Consider the following 14945-nt stretch of genomic DNA (forward strand, 5'->3'; position numbering starts at 1 on the left):
CGTCACCACAAGCTCAGCGGGTGCCAGTCCGTCAAGATGGTGAAGTACAGAACCGGTTGCTTGTGACCAACTCTGCAGTTACTACGCCTTTGTCATCACCAGCTCCGCAACAACCTCGCCGATTAGAGCTATCTACTCCGATACCCTCTCGCACAAACTCAACACCGTCACCACTTCTACAGGCAGTAGATACTCCTCATCGTGACTCCGACATGAAGACTCCACTGTAAGTCCCCCTATACATCCTCCTCTTTCCCCACTACTGCTTTTCTCTTCCGCCTTGACTCTAACAACATTACTCCCCAGCAACACCCTAAACATCAGACGCAGACTCACAAGTCTCTCATTCAACGACCCAACCACGCCCTCCACACCCCTAGGAAACTCCGTACCAGTACCCACCGTCGACACACCCAAACCCTCCACCTCAGCCTCCACCTCATCCACCTCAACAGCCCAATCCGCCTTTCCACCCGACAGCAAACAGCCCCCATCACCAGCAACACCAACAATAACCCTCACCCTCCCCGCCCCCCTAACAACCACACTCGCCAGCCCCCAAACCAGCACGCCCATCCCCCCCGACACCACCACCCCACCACCCGGACCCGGACCCAAACCGCGGCACCGCACCCCCCTCCAACTAACCCGCTCCCTAACGACCAAGCTAAAAAAACCGCTCGCCGCCCTCTCCCTCCTCACCGCCCGCCGCTCCCCACCGGGTACCACAACCGTAAGCCGCGTAGCAGCCGCCACACAAAACTGGCTGTGCACCGCAACGGCCATGTCGCGGACTGGCGGCGGGTTTGGCATACAGTTTGAGAGTAGTACGAGGAGTGCGTTGGGGGAGGTGTTGGAGGAGAATGGGTATGTGGGACGGAGGGTGGAGAGTCCGGTTGGGGATAGAGTTGGGGAGGATGGTGGGGAGGAGGAGGAGGAGGGGGAGGATGAGGAGACGGTTGTGCAGAGGGCGGTGCTGTTGGAGAGGTTTGCGCTGTTGAATTTGGAGGCGGGGACGAGGAGGAGGAGGGCTGCGACGGTTAGTCGGGTGGAATGATAGGCGTGGGGTGATAGGGTAGAGATGGTGGATGGTGGGGGTGGGATTGTTGGGGGAGTCTTGGATGGTATCTTTGGTTTGGGTTGGAGGTGTCGATTTGTTGATTGTTAGACTACCTAGGTATACCCGACACCAGCAATGGAGTCTTATACCCATTTCTTCTTCTCGGATCTATAGTTTCTTAATGGAGTCTTTTCTTTTCTTTTTCTTTTAAAAACACCCATCTACACCCTTCATGGTCTTTTTAAGTCTTAATCAAAAGGTACCCTCCTCAACCCCCTCGCACCACCTTTCCTCGCCTCCCCCTCCGCGCCAACCGCAGCCGGCACGCGAATACCACAGCAATCACCCCAACCCGCACTCGCATGCACATGTCTCTTCCCCGTCTCATCGTCAAACACCTTGACCTCCCCACCCTCTTCCTCTTCTTCCTCCTTCTCGACACCCGCCTCTTCTTCCGTGCTCATACCCTCAACAGGGGGGACCAAGCTGCCAAAAAGGAAATGTTGCATAACGGGTAGCTTCTCCAGAATCTCCTTGCGGAACATTTTCCGCATTCCAGATTCGATCTTCGCCCAGGACTTTGCAGAGGATATATCGTCGAGCATGGGTGAATGCCAACGCAGACCCTCGACGTTCTTGACGGAGTTGACGAAAGATATTTGGTCGAGGTAGAGATATTCCTTGCTCTCCTCTTCCAGTACCAACGCGTTGTGTATGCTCTTCGGTGTGATGTAGGGGTGATGAAGCAATTGCGCTGCGCCGAACAGGAAGGGCAGGAACTGGTAGTCGTCCAATCCCCACACACCATGTGAACCCGCTGGCTCGAGGTAGTATGACTCCTGGACGCGACGCATGAGGCGGAGGTATGCGGGGAGGACGACGAGGGCGAGCGCAGGGAAGGTAGTGTCGGGGAGTATGCCGATGCGATTCAGACAGAGTAGCCAGAGGAAGAAGTTGAGTTCGTGGCCAGATCCGTAGTCTATTCTTCGCTTGTTGCCGAAGGAGTTGTGGAGGTATGTCGCTATCTCATCCACCTGCGCCTTGTCGCTCAACCCGAGCTTCTCGTGCCAAAGCGGTAACACGGCTTCAACTTCATCGAGGAAGGTGCGGAAGACTGGGTTGCCGAAGCGCGAGCCTGTGTCTTCTGGTGGACATCTATCTAGCACTTTCTCCGCTTCTGCTAGTATCTGCACGACGGTCTTGACTGTGTCTGTGACTTCTTCATCTTTGATGCTCGAGATGCTGCGGTCGCGTACAGAGTCGGCGATGCCGAACACGAATGCTTCGACTAGCGTGCATGTCTTGCTCTTGAGGAATAACTGGTGATCCTCTGGGCTCAATATGCGCCTCGAGGGTCGCGTGTACGTATGTCTCTCTAGATTCGGCGGCGCGGGTAACGAGGGCGTCGGTGGGGGAGGGGCAGACGGCGGTTCTCGCGATGTGGGGGCGCGTTTGCGGGGGATGAGCTTGGGGAGTTTGGCGCTGAGGTCTGGCGGAGGCGACGGGATGGCTGGCGGTTGCGTCTGTGTCATCATGTTGTGTACTTTATGTGTTGGTTGTTTAGGTGTGGATTGTTAGGGTGCTCAGCGTCCGAGGCGCATGGAAAGTGGAGGAACGGGCCGCGGCTCCGTGAACGTCATTCGCGGCTTTCGTCGAATATGTTCGTTACACCAGACTAATCTATCGAAGCTTCTGTTGCATTCAAAGAACGGGAGATCAGACAGGATGAGATGACATCGCTGTATCACTACACACCCTCGCCATTTTCTCTGTTCAGATGAGATGCATATGCAGCCTTGTGAAGACCATGGATCTCACATCTTGAATCCGTCTCTACAGCACACAAGACGTCACTCATTACACAAAGTCTCGCACAAACGTCGTTACATGCGTCTTCGGAAGCAAGGGAACGCCTCCGTCGTACCAGCCTCATCGGCAGGGTGCAGCATGATGTCAGGTCGTTGCAATCGACTCCATTGTGCAAAATATACGATGCACGTCTCGGCTTGATTGAGCATTATACAGGCTGCAGTGAGCATGCTCTCATCATCATCGGGAGCACTTCTAGTTTTAAAGCGAAAGACGATGTCATGTGGGGCTTACATGTCTGAGTTCAAATGAGCTTGAAGTCCTTGCTAGGATTTCTCGGTGCGTTCGATCGCGCCGTCTCTTTCTTTAATCGAAGTGAATCTCTGTCACTTCACAGCAGCCTTTTGATTACATCATCCGTTCCTGATGATGCTACTGTGTCTTTCTGTTTCCTTGGAGAAGTCCGCACGGCTTTTGTGTCTACATGGTGGATCTCTTTCTTATACAAAGGAGGTTCAATCGGTGAGAAGGCATGCGCAAGGGAACGCGGTATCGAAGCAGGGTGGACTGTACTCGTATCAATTCGCGATATCCAAATATATACCTTCTATATACATCGAAATTGTGCCTATCCAAACTCATCCCATCATCCAATCCACGGGTATCAAACGTCTTTTGAAGGTCTCTTCAGTCCTCCGTGTCACCCTCTGCAACCCACACAAGAGTAGATCAATGACAGCCTTACATAACCGTACAGCACCCAAGCTTCTTGAGCAACCTAGACAAGCCCTTCTTGGCCATCTGCTCAATCTCATCGTTCTGACCCTGCTGTTGTCCATGATGCTGCTGGCCACCATGTTGTTGACCACCATGCTGCTGGTGACCTCCATGTTGCTGGCCGCCATGTTGACCACCGTGCTGACCACCATGTTGTCCGCCATGTTGTCCAGGATATCCTCCATAGCTCGGAGCCTGAGGAGGCGGCGGCATCTCATGCACATCACCACCCTGCAGATTCACAAAGATCCTACCCTCGTTCTCCTCAGTGCGATACTGCAATCCCAATTCACGGCACACCTGCTCGACTCGCGGCTTGATCTTCTGGACATGGTTCCTGCTGTGGTTGCCCTTGCCCACAATAACGTGTAGATGGCCTTCTCCTCTCTGTCTCGCAACTCTGATCCTCTCTTCCAGAACATCCTCGGCCTCTTCGACGAACAAGCCGTGGAGATCGATGGTGTCGCCTGCGACTCTGCCCTCGGCGTTGTTCTCCCGGAAGATGTAGTCGCGCGCTTGACGGTTGTATTGGTCCATCTTCGCGGCGTGGGCTTTGCCTTCTTCAGAAAGCTCGTGGGCGCGCGCTCCATCGCCGGATTCGTACGCTTGGTGGGCTTTGTCGAAGCAGGAGGAGCGTTTTGCGGCTTCTTGGCGCGCGAGGTCGCGGAGACGGTCGTACTCGGCTTCTGTATCGGCGGACGCGTGGTTTAGTGCTGGAGATTGGTGTCAGGCAATGCGCATTGTAGGTTGTGAGCGGTAGTGATTGTCCGTCACGGCGTGTCAGGCTTCGAGTACGTACAGCGCGCGCCCAATGAGTGCATTTCCATGGCGGCCATCTTGTCGCGACACCAATTATAACAATATAAATCGCGTGAGAAGCGTGGGTGGTGCTGTGTTATGTTGTTGTCGAGCGACAGCACACATTAAGATGAAGCTCGGAGCCGCTAAGCGGGTACATGCAGATGCGCAGGGTCCAGATTTGACGTGGCTCAGCCGTGAAGATCGGGCAGCCCCATCGTGGAGTATCCAAGATTGAACCATCTGAACGGTAACAATGCGCTGTACTGTATGTAGAGCGGTGTAAATGTGGACTGAATTGAATGGGTATACTATCGTACGATGCTGTTTGTGATGCTGACAGTCGAGCAGAGCTTGCGCCGTGATTCTGCCAACATATTCTAACCCCTGCAATGCGTATACGACTGTTCAAGGCTGATGGCTGCGACATGGATGGGCAGGATCGAGAGTCGCCCTAGAAACGAATCTTCGGCCCAACGAAGACGATCAGGAAGGCGATCACCCATAGCCCAGCGATCATGCCGTACAGCTTGATCCTGTCCCACCAACCCTTGCCTTCAGTCATCCGCCGCAGGGCACCCATTCTCCTGCTAGCAGCATCCATGTTCAACGTGTTCTTGTCTAGCCCTGCAAGTGCGCGATCCACCACGCCTTTGTCCCCTTCGAGCGTGTTTCCAAAGTGTATTGACTGCTCTTTCAACTGTCTTGCCATATCTAGCAAGTCCGTCGTGAGCTCTTCTTGTTCGTTGCGTTCGTGGGAGAGGAGCGCCTCTGTTTTTGCGAGCGAAGGGTCGGCTGTATTTGAGGTAGATTTGGACGGAAACAAAGAATTGCCGGATGCAGATTGAGTCCCTGCTGCGTTCGCCTCCGGCTTGCCTCGTCGGCGCAGCTCTGACGCGATGCCTTGTGCTGCATTCTGAAATGCTTCGTTGCCTTCTGTAGATGTCGACACATCGCGCCCGGCTTCCGTCTTCACTCTCGGTGCATACGAGGGGAACTGATCCGCGTCTTCTTCATCGGAGTCTACCGATCCCTCTGACTCCGTGTCATCTAGCTGATTAAGCTCGTATATCCGTTGGTTGAGTTGCTTTATGAGTTCTCGTTTCTGTTGTAGGTCGTTTTGTAGTTCGGCTTTCTTCGACTTGGAGGGTATCGTAGAGGCAGAGTGTTCGAGGCTGAGGAGTAGGGTGCGGGCATGTTCAATGTTCTATGATACCATCAGTGTATGCAATAGAATGTATAACTGTGTGAAGCTTACCGCGCTCACACGTGCGCGCTCGTAGGTGGACTTTCGCAACTGCGGTGACGGGTCGACCAGTACTAAACGGTCTAATCTGGACAACAAGCGATTTAGGTTGATGCTCGTGGTGTCGCCGAAGCCCGGAGAGCGAGTTCTTGTAGTCATCGTAAGGGTTGTGGTGGTGCGCTTCTAGGTGGATGCGGTTGAAAGCAGGCAAGAGTAATGAAGAGGTGACGTTGGCGGGGTAGGAACTGATACACGTTGTTTCTTAGGTCAAGGCGTGTGTATACAGCTTGTGTTTCTTCGAGGTTCTTGTTTCGTCACGATAGTGTAGACTGGTAGCGCGTAATTGGCGAAAGGTCGGGTTGTTCATGTGAATTTACGTGTTCTCTCCGACGTCACCGACGCGAACACCAATCGTGACATGGTGGGTCACCCCCACACAAGCCTAAGCTTTTGCTAAGACAACATCACAACATCTGGTACAAGTCTCATGAGAACAATTGTTCATAATATGATACATCCTCTTGGTATAGTACAAGTCATGTGGTCGTCTAAAAACTGACCAATTCCATCGCTACGCTGTTTTTGCGCAAATGCGGCAATGCATGCTTCATCAAACTCCAGTCATCGCTATAACATGCTGAATGGATACACTTAAAGAAACAACAGAATGCTAATCAAGCTACTTCTGAGAAGGAGTAATGGGACCACGAGTGAAGCTACAAATTGTTAGCAAGGTGTCATGGTTCATGGGAAAAGAGGCATGACGTACTTGTTCCAGAGAGTTCCAAGGAAACCTGGCTTTCCGTATGCGTCGTGGAATGACTGCCTGCGAGCCATGCTCTCTTCATCTTGACGACGCTTGAGGGCCTCTAGGTTGCCAAATCGCTGAGCTGCGGAAGACTGAGAGATGTTAGCAACTGTTGATATAATAATCCTGAGTATGAACCCATAGAGAATAACATACCCTACGACGGCCATCGTAGTATGAAGAGCCAACTGAAGACTCTGAAGAACGACGGTCGGCCTCCTGCTTGGGTGCTTCGGGCATGGCTGGGGTGGTGTTGTCGCCAAAGACCTTGTGGTTCTGGGAAGAGTACTTCTGCTGGAATGGGGAAGGCATTATGTGGTATAATTGGATTGACTGAAGTTTTTGAGAAGGTTGGAGCTGGTTTAATTTGTTGATTGAGGCTGAGTGTATGTTTGAGTTGTAATACCATCTTCTTAACGGACAGCAGCAGCTTCATATAGCCGTTGTTCAGCTGAATGCCTTCGAAGGTACGATCGCTCGTGGCCTGACCATTACGCAGACGATATGTGATCGTACCAATCAGACGATGGTGGACTTCCCCCGCATTCCAAACGTGCAGCTTGGACCCTGATTTCTGTAACAATGACATGGAAAGAGCAGTTGCTGAACGCCAACCTGCTTACGAGCTCACTGATCAGAGCAAAGGGTCCTTATCCAGCGAATCAGGTCTTGATGATTCATACGCGTCATGTACGGCTCGGGGCTTCATGGGATGAACCCCCGCTATCATGTCCTCCACAACGTGACTTCGATCCAGGCTGACAGTCGTGGTCTCGAAGATAGTCTGGGAGATTCCAGAACCGGTTGGATTGTCGGCGGACCCTTGGGGGGGCTGAGTCACGTGCTAGTACCATTCATAGTATATCGATCGCGCTAGCCTTTGGAAGTAGATCGGTCTTGTCCCGATCACTGCTTGATCCCGGGGTAAACTGGAACCATGACGGCGTGGTGGACGGTGTGTTTGAGAACAAGACCTAAAGCAGCCACGCGCGTTGCCCTGCTTCACATCGAGCTCGACCAGCTCGACCAGACGGCTAACTCCGTTCAGCTGCAGAGCGCTGAAGCTGCCAAACCCTTATCGCCAGGTGGTACCTTGACATCTTGTGCATACTCCGGAGTACCCCATCGACCAGGTCATCGTTGTTTCTTTTTCTGCGAACGCTGTTGATGTCGTCAGAGGACGTTGCTCGAACTACTCACCTTGCTTTGTGTTGCGTTCCACGGACCCTGTAAATCGTCCAGTTCACGGTCAACGGGCAGACGCGATCAAATCTCGCGGGCAGAGTCACGTGTATGACGTCAATGGCTTACTTGATGGCTGACTAAACACGACGCGTTACCCGATTCGATAAGCGAAGCTGGAAGAAAATGTCTTCCGCTCTTGCACTGCAGAACTTCTCCTCACCTACCAAGGTCACTCGCCTCTCCGATGCAGGCATCCACCAATCTTTTCGCGACACCGATGGCGACCGGCGCATCTTGAGTCAAAGAAACCGAGGTAGAAGCGACACGCGTCCTGAGCCGTGTCTTTAGAGTTTGAGGCTCCCCGCCGTTGGGTATCAGACTGGTTCTTACAGGTGAAGATTGGCAGGTACTGATGCAGATCTCTCGGCCACAGAAGAGCCGGGCCGATGAGAGAAAATCTCCCTCGTATCCAAGCTGTCCGAGTTTTGTCGCACAACACTCTCCTTTTCAATGCAGCCGCACACACATACACTCACACATGGCGCAAACTCAGTGCGTGTCATCGACTGCACTGCCTTGCCTCGACGTCCGCCTTGCCGTCGCCGGCCGAGGACCCTGACAACTGACAGGTCCACGAGGACGCCACCATGTACCTAGGTACCAAAGGTATGTTACATTCGCTCGTTCGCCTCCCCCTTTCCTGATGATACCACAATTTTCAAAGCATAGTTCATCTTAGTCTTCGGACAATGAGGAACGAAATCAGCAATGTCTTTCGCTCCTATCTGACACAAAAAACCCACAATTATTCACGTCTACCTTCTGGTCGAACACTTTCTAACAATGAATAGACTTTGCAGTATTCCCGCATCGCAGTGAGCATGCGCCACCAAGTAGGCCACGACCTGAGGCGCCTGCCAGACACCCGTCACCGGGTAAGCGATGTGTCGCCTGGTAACGTCTCAAGGCTAAATGCTGTGCGTGGTTTCTCAAAGCAGCCGCCGACGATGCCTGTGCCACAGCGCACGCTTGATAAGGCAATCTCAGTGGGTTGTATCACTGTGATGTATGCAGGTGCCGCCATGTCTGTCGTGAAGCCATGTCAGATCCGATTCAGAAGTCCGATTCAGAAGCAGCTCCCATCGCCGCATGTGTGCGCGCGCGCATCTCCTTCTCCTATGAATAAATAAGATTTCAAGGGGACAGTCAGTGCGGAACGTTGCGGGTGAGCCGGCTGAAGGGAGGGAGGGACACCGTTGTCCCATACACCACATGTTATCAATCAAACGCTATTGCTATTGCGCGTTCGCCGGGAGGTGCGCAACGCTCAGCCTCTCCATTTGCATTGTTGCCATGATTTGAGAGGATTATCCCCGGGGTAAAGTTTATTCATGTTGATCGCGGGACTACACGAGAATCACAACGATCTTGTGTACCTCCGGTGCAACAGGCCCTGATTTTGCAGGTTTGGCGGCGTTATCGAGCCGCCATCCGGCCTCGCGGTTGGTGGTTGGCAGCGGCGATCGCTTCCCACTATGCAAGCCCGGCAATCCCCCGGCAACAATTCAGTTTAGATTCCCACAATTCGTACCCATGAGCGACATCGATATTTCGCCGACTCGGAACGCTGTCCTTCCAATGTAAGTCGCGAGACGTGCAGGATAACTGGAGAACCGAGCGCCGTCTCTGTGACGTTAGCGTTTGACACAAATTGATAAGAAAGCCGCCTTCCCAGCCCGACCGCCGAAGGATTTTGGCCCATTGGTTTTTGTACCGCCGAAGCACCGCAACAAGATTTTACTCGTGGGATATGCTTGTGGGGCTGTCTCCTATGCGTTGGCACTCGAACTAAGCCACCAACCGGTCAGCACGCACGCCCTCCCACACATTATTGTCCCGCTCGTTTCCTCCCTCTCTTCTCAACTCAACATCACACACCTACCTACACACGACATCAGCAATCGCCTCTGCAAACCAGCACATTCGAGCGATTTTTCTGGCATAATTTGCTAGCAACGACCATCAAAGACGACACTCTCAAACAAGAGCCCTTGCTCAGGATGACAATTCGGAGCCCAGACGGAGCCCTATCCAGGTACTTACTGCCCAACGGTTTCCCCCCAACTCATGTTCTGCTTTACGCGTTTCTTACCTTTGACTACGACATCCTGTGTTGCTAGACTCATGTATTTCTTTCCTACTGTTTGTTTTTGTTTGCCGCCATTACAGCCCGCATGGATGCCCAAAGGATGCCACAGGATACCTTCCACTGGATGTGCCGCCCTGGTACAGGATCTCCACTTGGCCACTTTTCTTCAGTAAACCAATGCCGGATGCTTCCCAGGACAGCCTTGGATTCGAGAGACGTAGCGCACTGCCCTTGCAGTGTTTGTAGACACGACAATCACGAGGCCTCGCTGCCCCGACTTCAAAGCTATCATGCAGAGCTCTTGAATCGGCGGTCAACAGTCACGAGTGGATCCTCGCGCTAGTCACATGCGCTACGACGCACTATCTGGAAGATGACCAACAACAACGGTATGCAACCCTGCACCGCCCCCAGGACAACGTAGGCAACTCTCAGCAATGTCGTTCATTTATGTTATGTTCGACTGCGCTCAGCGACACACGACTGGTAGTATCAATGTACGCAATCCACACCTATGGAGCCCACAAGGATGAAGCCATCATGGACCTGCCTTCAGCACCTCAAGCCACATGGACTTCTCATGGACCCTGCCACGGTTCTCCACTGGACGCTAACGAGGACCACCATGGTCATGGACTGATTTGGAAACATTTGGAGATACGAAGTACGTACAGTAGGCTGAAGCTTCAGCCTATCCACATCGACCTATTGATCCGAGACTAACTTGACTGTTGTTGAAGGAACATAAGATGTTCTGGATGATTTGCTCCGCAATCATCTTTCCTGGCCTCATTGGACATTACTGGATCTAACTGGATTATACACTGGATCGCCAACTTCTCGCCAAAGGACTCGTGGATGTTTCAGCTTACCCACAATGCCGTCCCTCCCTCCCCAGGAACCAGGTCGCTACCTCGCAGACAATCCCAATCTTACTGGCTTCCTAAGGTGCGTGCTAACCACTGACGCCTATGCGCTGCTCTGACTGACTCCTCTATAGGCATCCTCGGATATACTAACATGGCGTTTTCCTTTGTACATCTTCACGAACATGTTAGGTTTGCGCGTTTGGATACTAACTTTGGTGTCCAGCGACTCTTTCTTCGACTCACCACCGGAGAGTGCTTTCTACATCTCAAACATCACTGAGTGGAGGAAGGAAATCCCAGCCCCGGTCGTTTCCGCACCGGACTTTCCTTTCTCTTCAGACTTCCAGGACATGCACACAGCAGAATTCTTTGAAATCAAGGATACTGCTTCGGAGTGCAGCATGGACAGCGCATACCAGAGCCAGAGCGGCGCCAGCCGGCGCGGAGCCCAGAAGCCGGAGCTACACCACCAGGATAGCCGGATCAGCAGCCAGTTTGTTGGCAGCGACATCTACTCGCCGACAATGAGCTCGGAGAACTACAGCACATTCCCGGAGACCCTGGACATGAGCCACATGCAACCAGCCACATCCGGATCATGGAATGCCACAGAGGGACCCCTCACATATGCTAATTACTCTACAGCTCAGGACTACACACACTACTCGCCAGCGAACATGCCTCGCTTCGCACCTTCCACCATCGCCGACTCTCCACAGTGGGCTACATCCGAGACCACCTTCCAGAACAACCCTTTCACCTTCACATCATGGCCGACAAACAACACCATGTTCAACTCGCCTCAGCGATGGCACAGCGCCTCCTACGACGCCTCAGAGCGTCCCGCCACCCTACGCAACTCATCGTCATACTCTCTCCAAGAGGAGTCACGGCGAGCTTCAGCACAAGATGCTGGCTTCGGCGCTTTCGTCGGCACCCCGACCAGCACCGCCAGTGTTCACTTCCCTCAGACAGTCAATGTTCTCGAGGACACCAAGCCCGCATCTGTCGCCCACTCAGTGGAAGACAACGAAGACAGCCTCTCCCAGTCTGAGGCAGCTGAGACCAAGCTCGAAGAAGAGCGCACCAAGGTCGCCCGCAGCCACCCTCTCTACCAGCAGACACCAGACAAGGATGGAAAGTACCACTGCCCTGAGGAGGGCAAGGCCGGATGCACCCACAAGCCCACCGCTTTGAAGTGCAACTACGAGTATGTATCATTCTTACACAACCCAACATGCACTGACACCTACAACAGCAAGTACGTTGACTCTCACCTAAAGCCTTTCCGGTGCAACAAGAAGACCTGCGTCGGTGTGCAGTTCTCCTCTACTGCATGCCTCCTCCGTCACGAACGTGAGGCGCACGGTATGCACGGTCACGGCGCGAGGCCGCACCTTTGCCACTTCCGCGACTGTGAGCGCGCTGTGCCAGGTCACGGCTTCCCTCGTCGCTACAACCTCTTCGACCACATGAAGAGAGTGCACCAATACGATGGGCCCACTACTGAGCCATCCCCGCCTGTCCAAGGACAGGCTTCTCGCAAGTCGGCGTCTCGCAAGCGCAAGGCGTCGGCTGAGGAGACTGGTGAGAAGCGCGTCAAGGTTGTCAAGCTCACTGCCGAGCAACAACGCCAGCAGCGACGAGAGGCTCTCACGAAGGAGTTCTTGAGCAAGAAGCAGCACATCATTGATGTTCTGACCAATCTCAGTGCCCCCAACGAGCTCGGCGACGACATCCAGTTGACGAAGGAGGTCGTTGGCCTCCACGACATCTGCACTCAGTACCGAGATGTCTTCGGCGGCTGAATGAAGCACACGTCTGGTAGACTCCGTCTGCAGAGACAACCGCCAGCAGGTTTGTCATCACAAAGCCGGACCCCTACCCTTGTTTTTTCAATGCATACACATCGCGTTTGATTTTCTGCGTTCTCCGAAAGCCGGATGGATTCCCGCATGCCTCGCGGATGAAGGACCATGACTTCCCACAAGTCTCGGATGGATGCCACTTGCCCTGGATGGCCACAAATCTCCGGAGAAAACCCAGGATACAGAGCCAAGGACATGTCCCAGCCGTGGACTCGGATGCCAAAGGATAGCTAGTCAGCTCTTGGAGCGACAGCAACCCCGCTGAGGGGGAGAAGGACTGAGGTCTACTCATTGCACTATGCATGGCATGAGTTGGTTGATGTATCAGATTGATCTAATGTTAACGGAGGAGTGTAATTAGTACAGTTGTATTTCTTTGGCTAGTTGTCAGTATTCGGAAGGATGACCATGGAGAAGAGGTCGGTCTTGTATAGCCATCATTACCCGCCGCGCGGACGTTGGTGGCTGGAGGAGAGATTGTTCTTGCTTTTGTACGTAGTTTTGCTATTCATACTGTTGTTGTTTTATCAAAATCACTCTTCATGTGCATGTGTGACCTTTGGTGTCGTTGATGGCAATAGAGGGTGCCTGAGCTGCTACGTCGTGGGCGCCCTCCCCAACTCCGGCATACTTCGGCAGCCCCTCATGCTTCCAAATACCTTCTATTCATCTAAAGAAGCCGATCGCGTGAAGTCCCAAATGTAGCAAGCAATCACCGAAGTCGTCAACGGCGCCCCACCGCCAGGTGCATTTTCGTCCGTAGTACGCAGTGGGTGGGACAAGCCGAGGTTGTGTCTGACCTGTCAGGCCCGATGGCCAGAGCCAAAGATCGGGTCTCCATCAGGGTCTTATTGCGTAAGCCCAAACCGCCAGTCAAACAGTCGTGCCTGGCTAGACCGAATCTTCGAGTAAGCAAAACACGGTCAACGGAGTTCCGCGTTTGCGTAGGATTATTAGGATTACGATTACGATCACATGCCATGATTCGATTGGGAGGGGCGACAAGCCGCACAGCCCCGCGTATCGCGACGAACTTCAGACCTGTTTTGCGACACGACTTAAAGCTCCGAAGCCTTACCACCACTTTTGCACCTCTTGCTTCGAAGACTTCTACACGCTCCTATATACCTGTTTTCGAGAAGAAGGCTGTTTACGTAAAGAAAGAAGTACCAGGACGAACGGCACACTACACAACCATGGCCTCCGCAACGAGCTTCTTCGACTTCAAGCCCAAGGACAGTACGTCACACCTCTCTTTCCTCTCCCTCTCGCCCATCTCTCTTCGCAACAGCAACTAACACCCCCACACAGAAAAGGGCACCCCCTACGACCTCTCCAAGCTCAACGGCAAAGTCGTCCTCGTCGTAAACACAGCCTCAAAATGCGGCTTCACCCCCCAGTTCGAGGGCCTCGAGAAGCTGTACAAGGACGTCAAGGCCAAACACCCCAACGACTTTGAAATCATCGGCTTCCCGTGCAATCAGTTCGGTGGCCAGGACCCAGGCTCCAACGACGAGATTCAGGAGTTTTGCCAGTTGAACTATGGTGTCAGCTTCCCCGTGCTGGGAAAGATTGATGTAAGCAACGAAACGAAACCAAACCACGGCTTTTGCGATACAATGAACACATGCTAATTACTTTTCTTTTTGTTGCGCATAGGTCAACGGCTCCTCCGCAGACCCCGCCTTCGAATGGCTCAAGAACGAGAAGCCGGGCCTTATGGGCCTCAAGCGTGTCAAGTGGAACTTTGAGAAGTTCCTTGTTGGCAAGGATGGAAAGGTCAAGGGCAGGTGGGCGAGCACTAAGAAGCCTGAGGACCTCAAGGCGGATATCGAGAAGGAGTTGGCTGGTAAATAAACGGGCGTGGGTGTGATGCACGACAGGCATAACTAGGGGGAGGGCTGAAGGATATATGATGGAGTATTGATACCACTTGCATTGAATGGAATTGATCGCACTATGAACGGAGTGGCTATACGTGATTTGGGCCAGGCGGGTACCATGGTGATGGGTGTTAACATCCTGCTCAATAGCCAGGGCTGAAGTATACACCGAGTGTACTTCTTGCGCCCTCGTCGCGTCGCCGGAAAGGGCGTACCGAGCGCCGGTAAAGTACAAAAAGCGCGTCTTACAAGGCTATGGTAAACCCCAGAGACCCCACTACACAAGTTGCCCTTCAGTCTTCCAAATTACACGTCAACAAGCGCATGTGATTCACTTATCTGCTCTCCAGACTTCGCTAGCGGATCTCGGATGCAGGTATAAAACCTGGCCGACTGACTTCTTCACTCCTTCCTCCATACCCTTCCACCAAAAATTGTTTTTACCAAATCGCACGATACAAGGATTCATGTGGGCTCCTCCCTCTGGTTTCTT

General features: G+C 53.1%; 7 protein-coding genes across 7 annotated transcripts; 3 read left to right on the plus strand and 4 right to left on the minus strand.

Moving 5' to 3' along the window:
• Positions 1–212: 212 nt before the first annotated feature.
• J4E88_010552 (uncharacterized protein) lies at positions 213–1057 on the plus strand (the record flags this gene model as incomplete). The annotated part of the gene is made up of 2 exons (XM_049404143.1): positions 213–226; positions 739–1057. The coding sequence occupies 2 exons, from the start codon at positions 213–215 to the stop codon at positions 1055–1057; spliced, it is 333 nt and encodes a 110-aa protein (XP_049250108.1).
• A 251-nt stretch (positions 1058–1308) lies between these two features.
• J4E88_010553 (uncharacterized protein) lies at positions 1309–2595 on the minus strand (the record flags this gene model as incomplete). The annotated part of the gene is made up of 1 exon (XM_049404144.1): positions 1309–2595. One exon carries the CDS (start codon positions 2593–2595, stop codon positions 1309–1311), a length of 1287 nt encoding a protein of 428 aa, XP_049250109.1.
• A 1015-nt stretch (positions 2596–3610) lies between these two features.
• Positions 3611–4482, minus strand: J4E88_010554 (uncharacterized protein; the record flags this gene model as incomplete). The annotated part of the gene is made up of 2 exons (XM_049404145.1): positions 3611–4359; positions 4446–4482. 2 exons carry the CDS (start codon positions 4480–4482, stop codon positions 3611–3613), a joined length of 786 nt encoding a protein of 261 aa, XP_049250110.1.
• A 416-nt stretch (positions 4483–4898) lies between these two features.
• On the minus strand, positions 4899–5849 carry J4E88_010555 (uncharacterized protein; the record flags this gene model as incomplete). Its single annotated transcript, XM_049404146.1, has 2 exons — positions 4899–5651; positions 5703–5849. 2 exons carry the CDS (start codon positions 5847–5849, stop codon positions 4899–4901), a joined length of 900 nt encoding a protein of 299 aa, XP_049250111.1.
• Positions 5850–6369: 520 nt separating this feature from the next.
• On the minus strand, positions 6370–6810 carry J4E88_010556 (uncharacterized protein; the record flags this gene model as incomplete). Its single annotated transcript, XM_049404147.1, has 3 exons — positions 6370–6406; positions 6460–6590; positions 6655–6810. 3 exons carry the CDS (start codon positions 6808–6810, stop codon positions 6370–6372), a joined length of 324 nt encoding a protein of 107 aa, XP_049250112.1.
• Positions 6811–10709: 3899 nt separating this feature from the next.
• J4E88_010557 (uncharacterized protein) lies at positions 10710–12509 on the plus strand (the record flags this gene model as incomplete). The annotated part of the gene is made up of 3 exons (XM_049404148.1): positions 10710–10780; positions 10925–11911; positions 11960–12509. 3 exons carry the CDS (start codon positions 10710–10712, stop codon positions 12507–12509), a joined length of 1608 nt encoding a protein of 535 aa, XP_049250113.1.
• Positions 12510–13765: 1256 nt separating this feature from the next.
• GPX1 (glutathione peroxidase gpx1) lies at positions 13766–14426 on the plus strand (the record flags this gene model as incomplete). Its single annotated transcript, XM_049404149.1, has 3 exons — positions 13766–13808; positions 13881–14146; positions 14229–14426. 3 exons carry the CDS (start codon positions 13766–13768, stop codon positions 14424–14426), a joined length of 507 nt encoding a protein of 168 aa, XP_049250114.1.
• Between the last annotated feature and the right edge of the window lie 519 nt (positions 14427–14945).

Source organism: Alternaria novae-zelandiae, assembly GCF_023758075.1.
Source record: "Alternaria novae-zelandiae strain BMP 2774 chromosome Unknown scaffold_35, whole genome shotgun sequence".
Lineage (NCBI taxonomy): Eukaryota > Fungi > Ascomycota > Dothideomycetes > Pleosporales > Pleosporaceae > Alternaria > Alternaria novae-zelandiae.